This window comes from Saccostrea cucullata, unplaced genomic scaffold (assembly GCF_032062105.1).
Source record: "Saccostrea cucullata isolate Sc308-1 unplaced genomic scaffold, CSIRO_AGI_Scuc_v1 ctg280, whole genome shotgun sequence".
NCBI lineage: Eukaryota > Metazoa > Mollusca > Bivalvia > Ostreida > Ostreidae > Saccostrea > Saccostrea cuccullata.
The window spans coordinates 1-17,867 of NW_026924102.1; the positions used below are offsets into that span (position 1 = coordinate 1).

Sequence of the window (17,867 nt, forward strand, 5' to 3'; positions counted from 1 at the left end):
GGCCATAAACAATTGCAGTTTCCTTAAATTTCGTTTACTCCTGATCAACAGGTAAATTCTTAAATTGTCTTGTGTTAATAAAGCATTGAACTTTTACCAAAACTGTGAATTTTTTTTTACCTATACTGCACGTAACTTTTGAAAGTGGAGGGGCTAATCCTACGCCCGGATGTTCAATGCCTATATTATGTTTATCTTAGCAAAAAAAAAAAGCTAATTACAATTAATTACCATTGTGGACTTCATGAAAAAAAACCTCATACAACAAGGGCAAATGTACTTTATTAAGAAAACGGATTAATATACTAGTCTAGTAAGTTGTAGCAACTTCGAATCCTGTTATCATGTAATATTTATTATGAAAATATGATGACTTATTTAAATGAAGTAAAGTTGAAACTAATGTTCAGTAGGACTACTGGCAAGTATATATGTAAGTTGTCATAGATTGTTTAATGAGGTTAAATAATGTAGTCATTTGGATCGTATAATAAAACAATTCTTGCCGTTTTTTGAGGTCAATACAGTGATTTAGCCACCTTATAAGTACAAAATCCAACGACGCCGAGAAATAAGGGCGAGGAAAATATTGAAGATCTTAGGTATGTAAATCATCGTATTACCCGGTATCAAAAACAGCATTAAGAATTTTTAATATAGATAACTACATGTATATATGTTTGTTTGTTAAAAATCAGATGAGTTTTGATTAACCATAGATAAGAAATATTTGCAAAGCTTTATTTACCTAAGACAGGAATTTGATATTTTTAAGCGAGGAGTAATTTTCACGATTTTCAGTATATGCATTAATGATACAGATACGAGGAAAAATTGCATGTGGACGATCTCGAGTAGTTACACGAAAAAAAAACCTCCCTCGAATTTAGGAAAATTTACAGTATTTGAATTATTCAGATTAAATAAAAAATTGGAAAATATGTAAAAAATTAAGCATTTCATATAATTATATATAGATTTGATTTAAACATTGACTGAGCAAAACTCTTTAATTTATTTAATTCAAAGGGTATCAAAATTAAGCTTGAATTTTTTTTTTCATTCATCAATTTTCAATTCTTGCATATCGATGTAATAAAAAATGTTCTTTGAAGTCTTAGAAACGGTTTCATAAAATATGATATTTGTACTCTTTGAAATGAAATTTAAAAAAAAAATATTACATACTAGTATTCAAAGAAATCCAATTACTTTTAATCTATTCTTAGATACCAATGGTTTTGGCAGGATGTAAAATTAGAAATGATTTATGGTGTTTTGCAATGAGGCGTGGACAATCCCCTGCTCTGAGATAATATTAATATTTCTCCATTCTCAAAATTCACGGAAAAGTTAATATTTTACTAAAATATGTTTTCATAATGTTATCTTAAAATCATTTTATTATTGTTTTTTACTGAACGACTTATTATCTGGAATTCTTTTTCTTTTTCAGAGTTGACAGGGAGTTAGTGATATTGAAGGCCATACGAAATGTAGCGTAGGAGTTGTTATATTTTTATGCCCCTGTAAATGAATATCCAGGGGTGTCTACTTTTTGCCCTGTCCGTCTGTGTAGCTGTTGTCTGTCCGAAAAAATTTAACCTTGCCCATACCCTTTTAATGGATGGGGCTATGGCTTTCATATTTCACATGTGCATATTTTGTGAAAAGACCTCTCTTTAAGTACCAACAAATTTGACCTCTTGGCATTGACCTTGAAGTTTGGCCCACTTTTGTAAAAAATTAGCAAACTAACTTTGACCATAACTTCTGAATAGTTAATGCTAGGGATTTTTACTTCACTTGTCTATTCAATATGATAAGAATAAATACTGTAAACGTTTTACATTATTTATCGCCTTTCGCAGAAATTAAATCTATGCTAACTTGTTAAAAAAATCAATTTCTAAAGTTTCAGTTCGGTAAATTCTTGCAAATTTGGGTCAAAATCAAAGGTCAAGCGGTCAAATATGTTGGTAACCAAAGAAAGATCTTGTCACAAGGACTATAAACATTTGAAATATAAGAGCCATAGCCCCAACCAATCAAAAGTTATGTTGTACACTACATGTATTAAAGTTTTTTTTTCCGGACAAACGACTAAACAGACAGACGGACAGACAGACAGACATTGCAAAAATTATATACTCCCGAATCTTCGATCACGGAGGCAGAATACGAAAATGGATTGTAATTTATTTTTTAGTAAAATCCTAAAAACTTTTGATATATATTTCTAAAAATAAACTCTGTATGATTATATCAGGATATGTAAATACCTGACATTGTACGTGGTCAAGATCACATGCGGTACTGCGTTTTGGAATTCCTTGTCTTATGATAAATATAAACTAAGGATTTTCTCCTGATTCAATTGGTAAACGATGCGTAGCACCGATTGTCAACAAAATTACGAAATAACAAAAGAAATGCTATTTATTATTTTTTTCTTTAAATCTTAACTTGCAGTGTTGTCAGGAGTATACTAAGTATATTCAAAGATTTTGAAATTTATCTTGTGTATACAGGCGTTGAAACTCTACCTGCATACGCATACGCAGTGAGTGACGTTTAGGTCCTGGCTACTAGTTCCATAAATTGACTGATAAGAACTTACCGAGTGCATTCAGTTCGGTGAAAATGTTCCAAGAGTTACTACCAGTACTGCTGTCTGTTGGTTTAGGTGAGTAAATTTTACTCGTATATATCAGAAGAAAACTTTCTTCTTCAATTATTTAAAACTTTTCTCATTTAATACCTTGTATTGGTACATTTTTAGTGTCAGAAATGAACACCAAGTCAATCGCTGCATTATGAGCGATGAAAAGCACATTCTCTAACACCCCCCGTGTCCCGTCTGTAATTAAACAAACTAAATCAGAGAATTTATGCATTTACCCCTCCAACTCAGGACAGAGGATTATTCTAAATATCAAACAAGATGTTATTGTGAAACAATAATGCAACCTCAAGACAGCGCGAGGTCAAGGTTTTAGTTTTTCAAATGTAGGTCACACTTCAAGGTCAGGGTTTAAAAATATCGACACCAAAGGAAAGGTCTTGTTACAAGGCATGCATGAGTGAAATGGTATAAAAAGTGTATAAACGCCCTAGCAACAAATATTAAGAAAATATAAAAATTAAGGTTAAAGCTTTTGATTTAAGGTCATTCACTCGGGTTAAGGTCATGAGGTCAAAAGTATTGAAACCAAAGCTCCAAGACTTCAAAAGGTATAGGCAAGTCAAGTTTATCAAAAGTAGGTCTTAATGTTAGGTAAAGGTCTAGAAATAAAAAAATGTTGGTATCCAAAGAGAGGTTTAGTGAATTTGTCACAAGAAAATATGGTCAAGTTAAAGTTTTTCAAATGTAGGTCATACTTTAAGGTCAAGGTCATGAAGTCAAGAATGTTGGTACCAAGAGAAAGGTATGCATAAGTGAAATTCAAAAGCCCCTTCAACATCCATTTTTAAAACTGTCAGATTTGTTTCCAGTGGAGATTCTCTTTGAGATTCAGACTCGAGTTGTAGTTACTCAGTGTCAAACACCTTTATTAGCTAATTGTCTCAAAAAAAAAGAGAGAGAGAGAAAATCATTTTATTCTCTCTCACTATACATTTGAATATTCAAAAATTTCATTCCAAAGCTCTTTTGTACGAAACTGCCAAGAAAGATAAAATAACAATACTTGAAAAAATTACCTCAAGAAATGAAACATGTGGCCAAGTTAATGTTTGCTTGCCTTATCCCGACTCAGGTTTTTCAAAAAAAAAAAAAAAAAAAAAAAAAAAAGTGGGTGTGCAGGAAGATGATAATTTTTTTTTCAAAGAAAAATTCAAAATCAGAACTGAATTACTCAAATATTTTCTTTTCGGAAGGAATAAAGAATTAAATTCCATCCTGGATCTGAACAAAGTTTTGAGTCGGCCCATTTTTAGCAAGTCGGTCGGGAGAGGGCAACTTAACAATTTTTAAAAGATGGCCTCATATGGCTCTACTGTTGGTCTTGCATTACCATTTTTTCTTTTTTTTATCAGTACAGGGCGGTACGTGGAGTAACCCGACCTGTGCCCCTGGCCGCCACACCATCACACATTTGTTTGAGTGGAAATGGAGCGACATTGCTGCGGAGTGTGAGCGCTTTCTCGGTCCTCGTGGATACTGTGGAGTACAGGTGCGCCAGACCCTCGCTTCATAACGAACAAAAATCATGATTAAAATGTCCAAAAATTATTGACATGATAAATATACAACGTATCCCCTGTAAACACCAGAGAAAGTATCGAGTTACTCATTATGATTTATGTACAGTAAACCATGCTTATAGCAAACACGCAGATAATGAATTGATGCTTACAGCGAAGTTTTTTCCATTCCCACTGGCTTTAAAATATATTTTTCTAAAAACGAATTTAACGAAATGCGTTTTTTAACAAACCAAAATTCGTCTCTCGGGTCTTCATTATAAGCGTTTTTACTGTACATATATTTGTTTGTCTCATCTACTAAGTGTCCATCACGAAACTTGGTCAGTGGTCGAGTTATTTTATTTTCCAAATATTACATTTATTTATATATGCATGGATGGAACAAGCTCTCTTTTGCTCGCAAGTCGATGCATTAAATTAAAATCGGGGCGAATTTAATTGCTCACTCCTCCATGGCACCTGATCCCACCTCTGATGTTTTGGAGAACCGTGTTTGCTCTGCTCCTATTTTGTATTGTTTTATGGACTTATGAGCTTGAATACTGTTCGTTATCTACATATAATTTCTTTCAGATTTCACCGCCCAGTGAGAACCGAGTAGTCACTAGTCCCAACAGACCATGGTGGGAGAGATACCAACCTGTGTCGTACAAGCTGACGACTAGAAGTGGAAACGAGGCTGACCTCAGGGACATGATACAGAGGTGCAATAAGGTCAATGTTAGGTAAGAAATTCTGTCGGGAAAGTAACAAAAATAGTGCAGTAAGGTCAATATTAGGTAAGAATGTCTGTCGGGGAAGTCTAATAATGGTGCAATAAGGTCAATGCTTTAGGTAAGAATGTCCGTCTGGCAGGTCCAAATGATGCAGTAAGGTCAATATTAGGTAAAAATGTCTATCGGGCAAGTCAAATATTGGTGCAATAAGGTCAATGCTTTAGGTAAGAATGTCCGTCGCGCAGGTCAAATAATGGTGCTTAAATTAAGGTCAATATCAGGTAATAATGTCAGTAAAGTCAAATAATGGTGCAATAAGGTCAATGTTAGGTAAGAATGTCTGTCGGGCAAGTCCAAATGATGCAGTAAGGTCAATATTAGGTTAAAAAAAATCTCGGAAAAGGCATATAGTGGTGCAGTAACGACAATGCATGTTTTAAGTAAGAATTTTGGAAAAGTTGAATAATGGTGCAATGAGAACAATGTTAGGTAAAAATGTCGGGAAATTCAAATAAGGGTGCTTTAATGTCAGTTATTTTGTAAGAATATCTTGAAAGTAAAATTATGGTGCAATAAAAACAATGTTTGATAGGGATGTCGTAAAAGTCAAATAATGGTACCACAATAAGGGCAATGTTATTATAGTTAAGAATGTCAAAAAAGTCAAATAATAGTGCAATAAGGTTATAGCAGGCACGTAGCATTATGGAGGGCCAGCCCACTTTTCTAACAGAACTTTTTACTATTGAAATCTTCATTGAAAGGGTGGTAGCCCACCTCCCCCTTTGTTGCAGTATAGTCAAATAAAGGTAATAATATTTGAAAAAAATAGCACTGAAAGAGGTAGGAACCAACCTACAAAATCGAATTAGTTAATATTGTTAAGTTTTTAAAAAACTTTTTTTTTCATATTAATTTTGCGTCCAAGTACGATAGGAGGTAAAATAACGTAATCAAATCGTAGTCTTCAGCGTTTGAGGTGATAAAGAGTTTTAAATAATATTGTACACAGAACGTTTATTTTTTTCCATCCTATAAATGAAGGGACTGTTCTAATTATTACTTAAGTATTACAAGTAATCGAGAAGCAAAGGCTCCCCTGAAAACACAAACGTTCTCGTAAAATAATTTGTTTACCAAATAACTGATACACTTTCTCTCCAGAAATCGATCTTTTCTCACCTTTAAGAAAAAAAAACATTTTTGTCTAATGAAGTAAGAGAATGTACTGAAGAAAAAGAATGTTACCGACTTTACAGTAGCTGTGAGGGTTTTAAGGTTCATCAACCGTCTGATAAGAAAGATAACTCTCACTACGATAAATGTTAAGTATTAATCCTTAACTTAGTCAACTGAATGTATTTTGTAAATTAAAACGCCAATGGCATGCTAAATTATATATTTATTTTAATTAATAGGTTTCTTTCTAAACAAAATATTACAATTTAAAGAAATTTGATATGAGTGAACATGATCATTCGATGTCGAGAATAAAAAAAAAATCGTTCGTTCCATGTATCAACCAAGTTTAATTTGGTTGCGACAGCATCATTGTATATGTGACGATCAAGTTTATAATCACAGCTTCATATCGTAAGCTTATTGAATTGCTATGTTTGAAAGTGGCATTGACCACTCAACAAATGAATAAATATTTTAATTGAGACTTCATTCCTTATAGCGGATCCGGAAGAAGAAAAATTGCTCATGAAGATTTCTAAATAAATTATTTAATATACATTAAGATAACTTTTTTCCTCCAAAATATCAAACGATTTCAGAATCTACGCTGATGTCGTCATCAATCACATGACCGGCGCTGGGGGAACGGGAACAGGCACGGGCGGATCTCACTGGGACGGGAACAAATTGAGCTATCCCGGCGTTCCCTTTTCTGCGTGGGATTTCAACAGTGGTTCCGAGTGTCACACAGGGGACGGGAACATCCACAACTACAACGACCCCAACGAAGTACGAAACTGTCGATTGGTCAGTCTTGTGGACTTGAAACTTTCCAAAGATTACGTGCGGGATGAAGTAGCGGGGTACCTTAACCACTTGATTAGCCTAGGAGTAGCTGGCTTCCGAGTAGATGCCGCCAAACACATGTGGCCGGGCGATCTCCGGGCCGTCTTTGGAAGACTCCATGATTTGAACACGGCCTTTTTCCCCGCAGGAACCAAGCCCTTTGTTTATCAGGAAGTGATTGATATGGGACACGAGGCCATAAGCGCGAGTGAATATACCGGGATTGCAAGAGTTACAAACTTTATTTACGGAATCAAACTAGCTGATGTGTTCAGGTGATATAAAATTTCTTTCCTTCCTTAACAAGAAAATTAATTAAATTTTATAACTGATCTAGAAAACAATTTTTACAGCATTTTCTTGTTTTCATAGACGCCATAATCAAGCAAAATGGTTGAAAAGTTGGGGCGAAAGTTGGGGCATGCCAAATACAAATGACGTTGTTGTATTTATCGACAACCATGACAACCAAAGAGGACATGGCGGGGGAGGTATACACACGAAAAGTTATAGGTCATTTTTAGCTCACCTGAGCTGAAAGCTCAAGTGAGCTTTTCTGATCACCCGTAGTCCGTCCGTCCGCCTGTCTGGCTGTCCGTCCGTCTGTAAACTTTTCACATTTTCAGCTTCTTCTTAAGAACCACTAGGCCAATTTTAACCAAACTTGGTACAAAGCATCCTTGGTGCAAGCACCATGCACACCATAGAGGACATATAGCCTTATTACTATGGCTTCATCTTGTCATCTCATCTGACCATCGGCATCTCATTACCGCGTAGTGGCCCTTTCGACCCAAACTTGATGGAGTGATAGTTGAACAATACATACATGTAGCTCTATCTGGATTCCACAAAAAATTACTTGAACATCCATTTCTTTTACGTGGCCTGTCAAAACGTTAATACACCGTGCGCGGAAGATACTAGTTGATTAGTATATCAAAATTCGCTAATTTTGGCTATAAATTGTTAAAATACCCTTTTCGTATCTTGCAAAAAAATATTTCCAAGCCTATACTGTAATTTAAAAATCTGTGGAGAAAAATATCAAAAGAAATTTGGATTCCTTTTAATGCTTTGGATTTACCTCACACTAGGTGGCGTTTTAACGTTCTTCGAACCACGTGCCTACAAAATGGCAACGGAGTTCATGTTGGCGCATCCTTACGGTTTTACACGGGTGATGAGCAGCTACAGCTGGAACAGAGATTTCCATGGTGGGGAGGATCGCAATAACTGGCAGGGTCCCCCTCATAATGGAGACATGAGCATTAAGGGACCCTCCATTCATTCCGATGACTCGTGTGGAAATGGATGGGTTAGTGAAACAAAGATTTCAGATGGAAAATTTTACCATACTTAAATATTTTTTGCTTCTTGATTTTATTGCACAATATTATTTAGGTATGTGAGCACAGATGGCGTCAAATTTACAATATGGTCGCCTTCCGTAACGTTGTCATGGGAACAACGATGTCACATTGGTGGGATAATGGGGACTACGCCATTGCTTTCTCTCGAGGAAACAAAGGTTTCATCATTATCAATGCGGGAACATCGGACATAAATGTCAACTTGCAAACTGGTTTACCCCAGGGTACATACTGTGATGTCATATCCGGTAATTACGACAATGGACGATGTACCGGGAATGAAGTTCATGTTGGAGGTGATGGACACGCCCACTTCCATATCAGTCATAGTAGCAATGACCCTGTTGTTGCAATTCATATAGGCAAGTAATAAACTGCATTTAGGAAAAACAATCAAAAATAAACACACAGAAAATAAATAACCCAAAATTACCTATTTTTCATCAAGAATATTGCCTCTTTGGACAGTATTCTATAACAAGAGGCTTAAGGGTCTTAACGGTCACCTGAATATCATACAACACTGTTAGGAATCTACAGAAGTATAAAACAAAATTAATTGCAAGATGAAACTACTAGTATGTTGTCCAAGAATTTCGAAAATCTTTTAAAAATACCCATACTTAATATTTGTATTGTAACATGCGAGGTCTTAGTGGTCTCCTTGTGATCATACAGTTCATACTTGATATTCCGAAGTCCTGCATAATGTTGTAGACTTATGACTAAAAAATGTACACTTTTGTATTCTGTTTGCAGGTGCCAAAAAGGGATCCGCTAAGAAAGTCACAACGTAAGCCATGAAATATGTATAAAACAATATATTCTGTAATAAAACTAGTTTCTATTTTTTAAAAAAATGTGTCTCTGCGATTAGTAGAATCCATATATTGAATACTAAACCTAATTCTGAAATTGTTAGATGCAAAGAGCATGTTTTACGTACTAAAGGCAGGCTACTGACAAATGAGATGATGATACAAGGACATTAACAATCTCTTTAAAAAATCCAACATTTTATGTTCGATGCAATGGTGGGTACATTTTGGACACGTAATTGTTTTTTTTTTAAAGATACAAGGAAAAATTGATGTCGTGAAAACGAAAATTAAATTATCTCGTTCCAACGTATGCTACAATGACCTATCCATAATTCGAATATGGACTGACGTATTTTCTACGATACGTTAGGAAATTATTATATAGATCTCACTTAATCTTTTACCGATTTTTTACGTTTATTCAAACATGAAACAAAGTACACGATGGATAAATTCGATGAACGGGGGAATCTCGGAATGAAAAGAATTAGCCTTATTTTCAAGACCAAAAGTCCAATAAACAATACAAAATAGGAGCAAAGCAAACACGGATCTCCAAAACATCAGAGGTGGGATCAGGTGCTATGGAGGAGTGAGCATCCCCTGCTGACCGGTCACACCCGCCGAGTGCTTCATGTCATGATCAGTAAATAACGGGAAAACTCGTCTTTAATTCAGATTTTTATAAATAATGGATTAACAATAAGTATGAAAAAACGTCAGTCGGCATTTGACTCAATGATAAATCATGACATGGTCATTGTATCGACCATAGAACTTACGAAATGATGACTTTAAACGAGACTGCTGATATTCTTGTTTCATCAACTTGTTTGTCAATAATTAACCTCGTTTTAGAAATTATTCTTATGTAGAGCATGATCTTGCGTATCGAATCAACTGCTTGATACATATACTCCGTATGCAGGTGATGAAGGTATATTGCTGCAAAAGTAAAGGAAGTTGTCTATAGAAAAGTTAAAGTCATCACGTTTATCATAGAGCTTGGTTGTTAGATTACCATCTCTTTTTCAAGTAAAATATCCAAAATTTGATAAAAATGTGTCAGACTCTGTGGTATCTTTTATCTCAAGCTCACCAGGATATACTAGTATCGTATCGACGTAAGAATGGAAATTATCTCGAGTTGAAGGTCACAGCAAGTCTTTTTTTCTTATTAGGCATAAGATTTTGCACAAATTCTGCTTCATATGAATACAAAAATAGGTCTGCTAATAACGGGGCGCAGTTGGTACCCATGGGAATTCCAATAGATTTTTGGAAGACCTGGTCTTCAAAAACAACATAGATTTAGGAGATGTACGTACAAATTAGCGGCGGATCCAGAAGTTTCATAACGGGGGGATGCCCCCGGTAAACTGATTCTAAACTAGAACTGTCCAATCGGGACAAAATACCCCCCGCTGGGTTTTTCAGAAGTAAGTTTTTGCATAATAAAGATATGTATCAAACACGAATTATAAAATTTTTCTTCCAGTGACCTTGAACTTCCCCAAATGACCTTGGGTCAAGGTCATGACACACCCTTGGGTCATAGGCAATCTTTGAGTGAAATAAGAACCTACCAAGTTTATCAATAAGAAAGATATGGACAGAACACGAATTATGAAATTTTTCTTCCAGTGACCTTGAATTTCCCCACATGACCTTGGGTCAAGGTCATGACACACCCTTGGGTCATGGGCAATCTTTGTGTGAAATGAGAACCTACCAAGTTTATCCTTAAGAAAGATATGGACCAGACACAAATTATTAAATTTTTCTTCCAGTGACCTTGAACTTCCCCACATGACCTTGGGTCAAGGTCATGACACACCCTTGGGTCATGGGCAATCTTTGTGTGAAATGAGAACCTACCAAATTTATCCTTAAGAAAGATATGGACCGGACACAAATTATTAAATTTTTCTTCCAGTGACCGTGAACTTCTCCAAATGACCTTGGGTCAAGGTCATGACACACCCTTGGGTCATGGGCAATCTTTATGTGAAATGAAAACCTACCAAGTTTATCCATAAGAAAGATATAGACCGGACACGAATTATGAAATTTTTCTTCCAGTGACCTTGAACTTCCCCAAATGACCTTGGGTCAAGGTCATTACACACCCTTGGGTCATGGGCAATCTTTGTGTGAAATGAGAACCTACCAAGTTTATCCATATAAGATATGTGTCAAACATGAATTATGAAATTTTTCTTCCAGTGACCTTGAACTTCCCCACATGACCTTGGGTCAAGGTCATGACACACCCTTGGGTCATGGGCAATCTTTGTGTGAAATGAGAACCTACCAAGTTTATCCATAAGAAAGATATGGACCAGACACGAATTATGAAATTTTTCTTCCAGTGACCTTGAACTTCACCAAATGACCTTGGGTCAAGGTCATGACACACCCTTAGGTTATAAGCAATCTTAGAGTGGAGTAGTAGATTCTAATGTCCCTCTGTAAGAAAGATATGGACCGGACACGATTGCACAGACAGACGGACAGACAGACAGACGGACAGACGGACAGACAGACAGACGGACAAGGTGATTCCTATATACCCCCCCAAACTTCGTTTGCGGGGGGTATAAAAATAAGAAGTGTTTTTCCTTGATAGAGGATAGTACAAACAAAGTTTTTTTTTTAAATTCAAACTAGGGAGAGCAAGCCCAGCGCGCCGGCCCTGGAACCTCCTTCGAGAATGCTAAATAATCGTATTATTTCCGCAAAATATGAAAAACATCTAAAAGAAAGGAGCTGGTTTATAATTACAATTGTAAGTTATAATTTTTTTCTTTCAATGATAATTACACCATTATTACAGCACATGCGGTTGGGACTTGAAACTCGGATTTGTGATTCAGTTACTTTTTACACGTAAAAATCATGCAGGCAGAGGTGTGCATGAAAGTTCCCAGAAATTAATGATTTTTCATCCACAGAATTTTCTTGGACTATAAGCCATGTATGTAGAAGGAAAAATATTTTTAATTATTGTTACTATGGAAACATGTCCAAAGAAATTTCCGTAGCAACCGGTCATTTTTTTGTGGATTGTCGAAATTTCACCCATTTTGAAGGCTTTCTGCGACATGTAAATACCGTGATTATACCCGCACTTTCTAAAGAAAGTTCGGGTATATTGTTGTTACTCATGTCCGTCCGTCCGTCCGTCCGTCCGTCCGTCTGTCACACTTTTCTTCCCTGAACTCCTCCTACATTTTACACAGTAGCTTAATCATCTTTTGGGAGATGGTTTGTGGGGTCATGTAGATGTGCAGTAAGGTTTTGGAATTTCGATTTTGCCCCAGGGGGTCAAATGGGGGTCGAAAAATGACGTTTTTTGTCCAAAAAGCCCCGTCTTCCCTGAACTCCTTCTACATTTTACTCAGTAGCCTAACCAGCTTTTGGGAGATGGTTGGTGGGGTCATGTAGATGTGCAGTAAGCTTTCGGAATTTTGATTTTGCCCCAGGGGGTCAAATGGGGGTCGAAAAATGACGTTTTTTGTCCAAAAAGCCCCGTCTTCCCTGAACTCCTTCTACATTTTACTCAGTAGCCTAACCAGCTTTTGGGAGATGGTTGGTGGGGTCATGTAGATGTGCAGTAAGCTTTCGGAATTTTGATTTTGCCCCAGGGGGTCAAATGGGGGTCGAAAAATGACGTTTTTTAAGCAAAAAGCTCCGTCTTCCCTGAACTCCTTCTACATTTTACTCAGTAGCCTAACCAGCTTTTGGGAGATGGTTGGTGGGGTCATGTAGATGTGCAGTAAGCTTTCGGAATTTTGATTTTGCCCCAGGGGGTCAAATGGGGGTCGAAAAATGACGTTTTTTAACCAAAAAGCTCCGTCTTTCCTGAACTCTTCTTACATTTTACTCAGTAGCTTAATCATCTTTTGAGAGATGGTTGGTGGGGTCATGTAGATGTGCAGTAACGTTTTGGAATTTCGATTTTGCCCTGGGGGGTCAAATGGGGGTCGAAAAATGACGTTTTTTGTCCAAAAAGCCCCGTCTTCCCTGAACTCCTTCTACATTTTACCAGCTTTTGGGAGATGGTTGGTGGGGTCATGTAGATGTGCAGTAAGCTTTCGGAATTTTGATTTTGCCCCAGGGGGTCAAATGGGGGTCGAAAAATGACGTTTTTTAAGCAAAAAGCTCTGTCTTCCCTGAACTCCTCTTACATTTTACTCAGTAGCCTAATCATCTTTTGGGAGATGGTTGGTGGGGTCATGTAGATGTGCAGTAAGGTTTTGGAATTTCGATTTTGCCCAGGGGGGTCAAATGGGGGTCGAAAAATGACGTTTTTTGTCCAAAAAGCCCCGTCTTCCCTGAACTCCTTCTACATTTTACTCAGTAGCCTAACCAGCTTTTGGGAGATGGTTGGTGGGGTCATGCAGATGTGCAGTTAGGTTTTGGAGTTTTGATTTTGCCCCGGGGGGTCAAATAAGGGTCGAAAAATGATGTTTTTTATGGAAAAAGCCCCATCTTCCCTGAACTCCTCTTACATTTTATTCAGCACTCCTTTTTTTGTTTTAAACAGTGGTCTTATCATCTTTTGGGAGAGTTCACTCTTTTGAAATTTTGTTAAAACATCAAGGTCAAGGGGTAAAAAATCATAGCATGTTGGGAGCCTCTTGTTATGGGTAATGTTCACTTGAAATGTGAAAGTCAAATCTCTTCTCAATGAAAAGGAAATACAACATGAATGAAAACTAAGTTAAACTTCAAGGTCAAGGTCACAGAGTCAAAAAGTCATGATACATTTTGGAAGGTCTTATCACAGGTAATATGAATGCCCTTTCATTTATCTTTCAAAATGATCAATTCAAAGCAATTAATTTTTTTAAAGAAATTAGGTCAAACTTCAAGATCATGGGTAATGAAAATCATAGTGTATGTAGAATGGTATTGTCCCATTTAATACTAATACACATGTTTAATATAAAAGTCCTATCTCTTCTCATTCAAAATATACGACCATGATGACCAAGGTTAAATTTATTGTGACAGATGGGCAGATTGACAAACAAATGAGATTTAATGTACCCTACCTTTAGCAAAAATGGGGACAATAAATGTCTTTGCTGTTCTTGAGAAGAAGATTTATGTTGGGACAAGATGTGTTTGTGAAACACTACGCGCCCGGCGGCAACAAAGTTAAAAAAATCTTCTTTTAGCATATTGATCACAGTCAAGGTCACAAGGTCATTGACCATGGTGTCATTCGAAAGAACTTAATCAGTGGAGTATGCGTACTAAATATGAAGTCCCTATCTCCTATGGTTCAAAAGTTGTGGCAAAAAGTGTAAAGAGCTATTTTTAGCATATCCGTCACAGTCAAGGTCACAAGATCATTGACCTTGCCGTCGTTTGAAAGGACTTTATCGGTGGAGTATGCATACCAAATATGAAGTCCCTATCTCCTTTGGTTCAAAAGTTATGACAAACAGTGGAAAAAGCTATTTTTAGAATATAGGTCACAGTCAAGGTCACAAAGTCATTGACCATGGTGTCATTTGAAAGAACTTAATCGGTGGAGTATGCATACCAAATATGAAGTCCTTATCTCTGATGGTTCAAAAGTTATGGCAAAAAGTGTAAAAAGCTATTTTTAGAATATAGGTCACAGTCAAGGTCACAAAGTCATTGACCATGGTGTCATTTGAAAGAACTTAATTGGTGGAGTATGCATACCAAATATGAAGTCCTTATCTCTGATGGTTCAAAAGTTATGGCAAAAAGTGTAAAAAGCTATTTTTAGCATATAGGTCACAGTCAAGGTCACAAGATCATTGACCTTGATGTCATTTGAAAGGACTCTATTAGTGGAGTATGCATACCAAATATGAAGTCCCTATCTCCTATGGTTCAAAAGTTATGACAAACAGTGGAAAAAGCTATTTTTAGCATATAAGTCTTAGTCAAGGTCACAAGGTCATTGACCTTGAAGTCATTTGAAAGGACTTTATTAGTGGAGTATGCTTACCAAATATGAAGTCTCTATCCCTTATTGTTCAAAAGTTATGGCCAAGGTTAAAGTTGACAAACAGACAAACAGATAAACAGACAAACAGACAAACAGACAGGACAAAAACAATATACGCCCGGGATCTATCGATCCGGGCGCTTAAAAAGTACCCTGCATATTTAAATGTAAATTGGTTGAAATTAGCCCAGTGGTTCTTAAGAAGTTAATGTGAAAAGTTTGCAGATAAACAGATGGACAACAGAAATCAGTACATTTCAGAAAACAGTATGCTTATAAATAGTTAATCAAGGTGCTTTGGGTAGCAAAATAAAGCTAAACTGGTATATCTAATTCATCCGCAGAGCTTAGTATATTTCAATATGCACAACCTTTTCAACTCTTATAATTATTTTTTAAAATTTATATCACCATGTCTCATTCAAGGGAGAACTAGAGATATGACCAGATGTATATCTGTTGAATATAAAATATGTACATGTATTCTGTGTTTTTTTTAGTAATTTGTTTGTTTGTTGTGACAGCAACTGTTATGACAGCTTTTGGCAAAGGTTGAAGTTTCTCAAATGTAAGTCAAACTCCAAGGTCAAGGTCAAAGGGTCTAAATTGTTGGTATCAAAGGGAAAGTCTTGTCACAAGGAATACACATGTGAAAAAAGGGAGAAATCCCTAGAACTTCCTCACCTGTTCAAAAGGTATTGCCAAGGTTAAAGTTAAATTGAATTCAACTCTAAGGTCTAGGTCAAAAATAATTATACCTGTTGAAAGTTCACAATGATTACACATGTAAGAGCATGAAAGTCCTAGCACCACCTGTTCAAAACTTACGCCAAGTTCAAGGTATTTTTCTTGTAAAATTGGGTCAAACTCCAAGGTCAAGAGATCAAGAGGTCAAAATTGGTGGTACCCATTAAAAGGTTTTGCCAAAAGAAATTTACCTATGAAATATTGAAGCCATGTGTATAGCCCAATCCACTTAAAAAATATGGGCAAGGTTAAAGTTTCCGTGGACAGACAAAAATACACAAACATAGGAAACAAAATATGTATAAATAGTCAAATGAAAAAATTTTCTACTATTATGGAGTCATAAGATCAATTGACTTTGGACATCCTCCCCCTTAGAAAACAGGGACTCCACCATCATTGTTTTTATTATTATTTTTTATTTCCATCTCAGGAAATCTTGGGCTGATTTTTTTGACTGAGGTGTGACACCCCCCCCCTTTCTGAAAAAAAAATTCTGGATCTGCGTCTGTTATATACTGAATGTCCGCAACGGGAGATAACTTGACAATGTGAAATTTGTCGACTGTGGCATGCGATGATCTTTGACCATGTTGACCCTTTTTGAACTTCAACCTAACCATTTGCATTTATTATACCCCACGCAACTAGTTGCGGGAGGTATAATGTTTTTGACCCGTCCGTCAGTCAGTCAGTCAGTCAGTCCGTCAGTCAGTCCTCTTTTTTTGTCAGCGCAACTCCTCATAAACCGCTGCACAGAATTTCATCAAACTTTGCAGGTATTTAGGACATAATGTGTAGATGTGCATATTACCAGGAAATTCCGATTCCGTTATTTTTTCCGGGAATTTCCGCACTTTTTAACTTAGGCATTTGGCCATACCTTGAATATAGAGATGAACAGTTTGTCAGCGCAACTCCTCATAAACCGCTGCACAGAATTTCGTCAAACTTTGCAGTTATTTAGGACACAATGTGTAGATGTGCATATTACTAGGAAATTCCGATTCCATTATTTTTTCCGGGAATTTCCGCACTTTTTAACTTAGGCATTTGGCCATACCTTGAATATAGAGATGAACAGTTTGTCAGCGCAACTCCTCATAAACTGCTGCACAGAATTTTGTCAAACTTTGCAGGTATTTAGGACATAATGTGTAGATGTGCATATTCCCAGGAAATTCCAATTCCATTATTTTTTCCGTGAATTTCCGCACTTTTTAACTCAGGCATTTGGCCATACCTTGAATATAGAGATGAACAGCTTGTCAGCGCAACTCCTCATAAACCGCTGCACAGAATTTCGTCAAACATTACAGGTACTTAGGACACAATATGTAGATGTGCATATTTCCAGGAAATTCTGATTCCATTATTTTTTCTGGGACTTTCCGCACTAAATACTTAGGTTTTTGGCCATACCTTTTATATAGAGATAAACAGTTTGTCAGCGCAACTCCTCATAAACCACTGCACAGAATTTCGTCAAACTTTGCAGATATTTAGGACACAATATGTAGATGTGCATATTACCAGGAAATTCTGATTCCTTTATTTTTCCGGGAATTTCCACACTTTCCAACTTAGACTTTTTGGCCATACCTTTTATATAGAGATGAACAGATTGTCAGCGCAGCTCCTCATAAACCACTGGACAGAATATCGTTAAACTTTGTAGATATTTAGGACACAATATGTAGATGTGCATATTACCAGGAAATTCCGATTCCTTTATTTTTCCGGGAATTTCCACACTTTCCAACTTAGACTTTTTGGCCATATTTTGAATATACAGATGAACAGTTTGTCAGCACCACTCCTCTTAAACTGTTGTACATAGTTTCTTCCACCTATGCAGATATTTAGGACATATTCCATTATTTTATCCCAAAGAATTTTGCCTATTATTCAAGAAAATTTCTCCCCCCCCCCCCATTCCATTTTGATTCCATTATTTATCTAGAAACTTCATTCCACA

The 17,867-nt window shown here is 36.4% G+C and overlaps 1 protein-coding gene across 1 annotated transcript; it reads left to right on the top strand.

Annotated features, from left to right (window-relative positions):
* The first annotated feature begins 2,573 nt into the window (after positions 1-2,573).
* On the top strand, positions 2,574-9,198 carry LOC134265707 (alpha-amylase-like). The gene is made up of 8 exons (XM_062747927.1): positions 2,574-2,686; positions 4,039-4,175; positions 4,783-4,934; positions 6,707-7,228; positions 7,326-7,444; positions 8,051-8,271; positions 8,358-8,688; positions 9,086-9,198. Exons 1-8 carry the CDS (start codon positions 2,644-2,646, stop codon positions 9,121-9,123), a joined length of 1,563 nt encoding a protein of 520 aa, XP_062603911.1. The 5' UTR covers positions 2,574-2,643; the 3' UTR covers positions 9,124-9,198.
* Positions 9,199-17,867: the final 8,669 nt, after the last annotated feature.